This window comes from Buceros rhinoceros, unplaced genomic scaffold (assembly GCF_000710305.1).
Source record: "Buceros rhinoceros silvestris isolate BGI_N320 unplaced genomic scaffold, ASM71030v1 scaffold972, whole genome shotgun sequence".
In the NCBI taxonomy this organism is placed as follows: domain Eukaryota; kingdom Metazoa; phylum Chordata; class Aves; order Bucerotiformes; family Bucerotidae; genus Buceros; species Buceros rhinoceros.
Window position 1 is genome coordinate 92,546 of NW_010396919.1, and position 1,901 is coordinate 94,446.

Here is a 1,901-nt window from a genome sequence, read left to right on the forward strand (position 1 = left end):
GCAGGTGAGGACAGCACTCTCTACTGAGGTGCTTCTAACTTGGTGCCCCCCCCCTCCCACCCCCACCCCCCGAAATAAATAAATAAATATCCCGAAGCCATGTGTCTCTTTGGTGCAGCTCAGCAGAGCTGTCTTCAAACCCCTGGGAGACCCTGTTCTTGCCTCACGTCTCGCAAGGCAAGGACAATGTCAGGGAACAGCACTTTCAAAACACCACCCAAATGCAAAGTGCTCTGAAAATAAATCCTTCTGCCTGCAAATAAGAAAGCTGGGTTTCTGGTTACTTGTCTCTAAATGTTTTGTCACAAACTTCCTTTGGAGATGAAAAAAATGGGATGAGTGCTCCCTGGCCCAAGCTTAAAATCCAGAATCTCTGCTTAGAGCTCTCAAGGACAAAGAGCTTCCTCAAAGAAGTCTCCTGTCCACAACCTATGATGCAGCCTGCATCTCTGGGACATGCACAAGCTGCTGCTGATGTGCTTTAAGCTTCTGATACCCAGACCCCTGTAGCTAAGGAAGAAAAAAATGCTCTTTACCTCTGTAGGGGTGGGTCTAGATACAGTCATTTGAGTCCCACATAGACTAGAAGTCTGGGGGAGCTTGGATGTGGGCTCCTGTGACCTCTTACAGGGCCAGGCTCAAACCGGTACTGTTTGGATGTGAATCCAAATCCAAGCACCCAGAGCTGGCTGGGAGCCTTTCTCTCTAATTCCACAAAAGAAAAAGAAAAAAAACCAATAAAGTAAAAGGTGCTTTTAAAATACCATGAGGAGAGAAACTGCCATGGAAATAAATAGCAAAAATAACAAAGTTAACATTTCCGGTGTCACAGCAACTCTGAAATTCAAGTAGTGTGCACACTTCAATTCAAGTAGTGGCACGTTCTCACAGCCACTCTCGGCGCGGCCCAAGGTTCAGAGCTCAGGTTGTCTCCCGTTGTTCACTGAAACAACTGAGTCCTCCCTGGCACTGGAATGGATTTAGAGAGAAGGGGAGAGGAAAGATGGATGCAGTCTCTGCTGATAGCCAGGTCTTTACTGTGCCCACCTGGTGCCGCGCTTTAGCGGAACAAAGACACAATGTTCTCTTATTTCTGTCCCTGTCTGTCATGCCTGAGGTTTAATGGCCGTGCTTCAGAGCTGGAAAGGGTATTGCTTCAGATAGTCGCCCATCCGCCTGGGCAGAGGGAGCTGGTCCACGTCGGTTGTCACCTTGTTAATCTGTAGCCGGCACAGGTGCTGTAGGCTGGGGATGGTGTCCCTGCGGCTGAGCGGCCGGATGAGTTTCAAGTGTACTGCAGCTGCTGCCATCTCTTTTTGCATGGGAGGTAGAGGAGACGGAGGCGGGTAAGGAGCCTCATTCTTGCTGTCTGTTGTGCAGGACATGACGTAATGCTGGATAAGACTGACCACATCTGGGAAGGCCAGGATACGAGGTTTGGACAAGTAGTTTGAGTCTAGCCGGAACTTGCTGTCAGTGTATTCAATGCGCACGTTGGTGGGACCTCGGTTTGTCTTGACAGAGAGTGTGAACAGATAGCTGGGATGGGTGCTGTCCCGTACCAGGAAGGTGCCCTCAGGCATCTTCTGGAGATGTTGCTTGGCCTCACTAGCGGTGATAGATCCCCAGTACCAACCTGGAAAAGCATCCCAGAATGAGCTTGTTAGGGAGATAACCTATTAAAGGACTGGAAGCCTATTTAGGGAAGCCTTGAATCCTACTGAGTTCAGGGCCTGGGGAGCAACCAGGCTCAGACTTGCTAAGACCTTTGGAAATTAAGACCATGTCAAGTTGTAAGGGTTTCCTGCCTGTGCCTGTCATCGCTCTGCTGGGGCTTGGGATGAGGATGACTACTTTTGCAGCTACTGCAGTTTACAGAGACAGGCCTTTTAGCCATTCCT

General features: G+C 49.6%; 1 protein-coding gene across 1 annotated transcript in view; it reads right to left on the minus strand.

Moving 5' to 3' along the window:
* Positions 1–1,133: 1,133 nt before the first annotated feature.
* CISH (cytokine inducible SH2-containing protein) overlaps positions 1,134–1,901 on the minus strand; it is a 5,593-nt gene continuing 4,825 nt past the window's right edge. The window contains exon 3 of the mRNA XM_010146020.1: positions 1,134–1,636. Coding sequence (XP_010144322.1) covers positions 1,134–1,636 — 503 coding nt within the window. The remainder of the gene's footprint in view (positions 1,637–1,901) is intronic.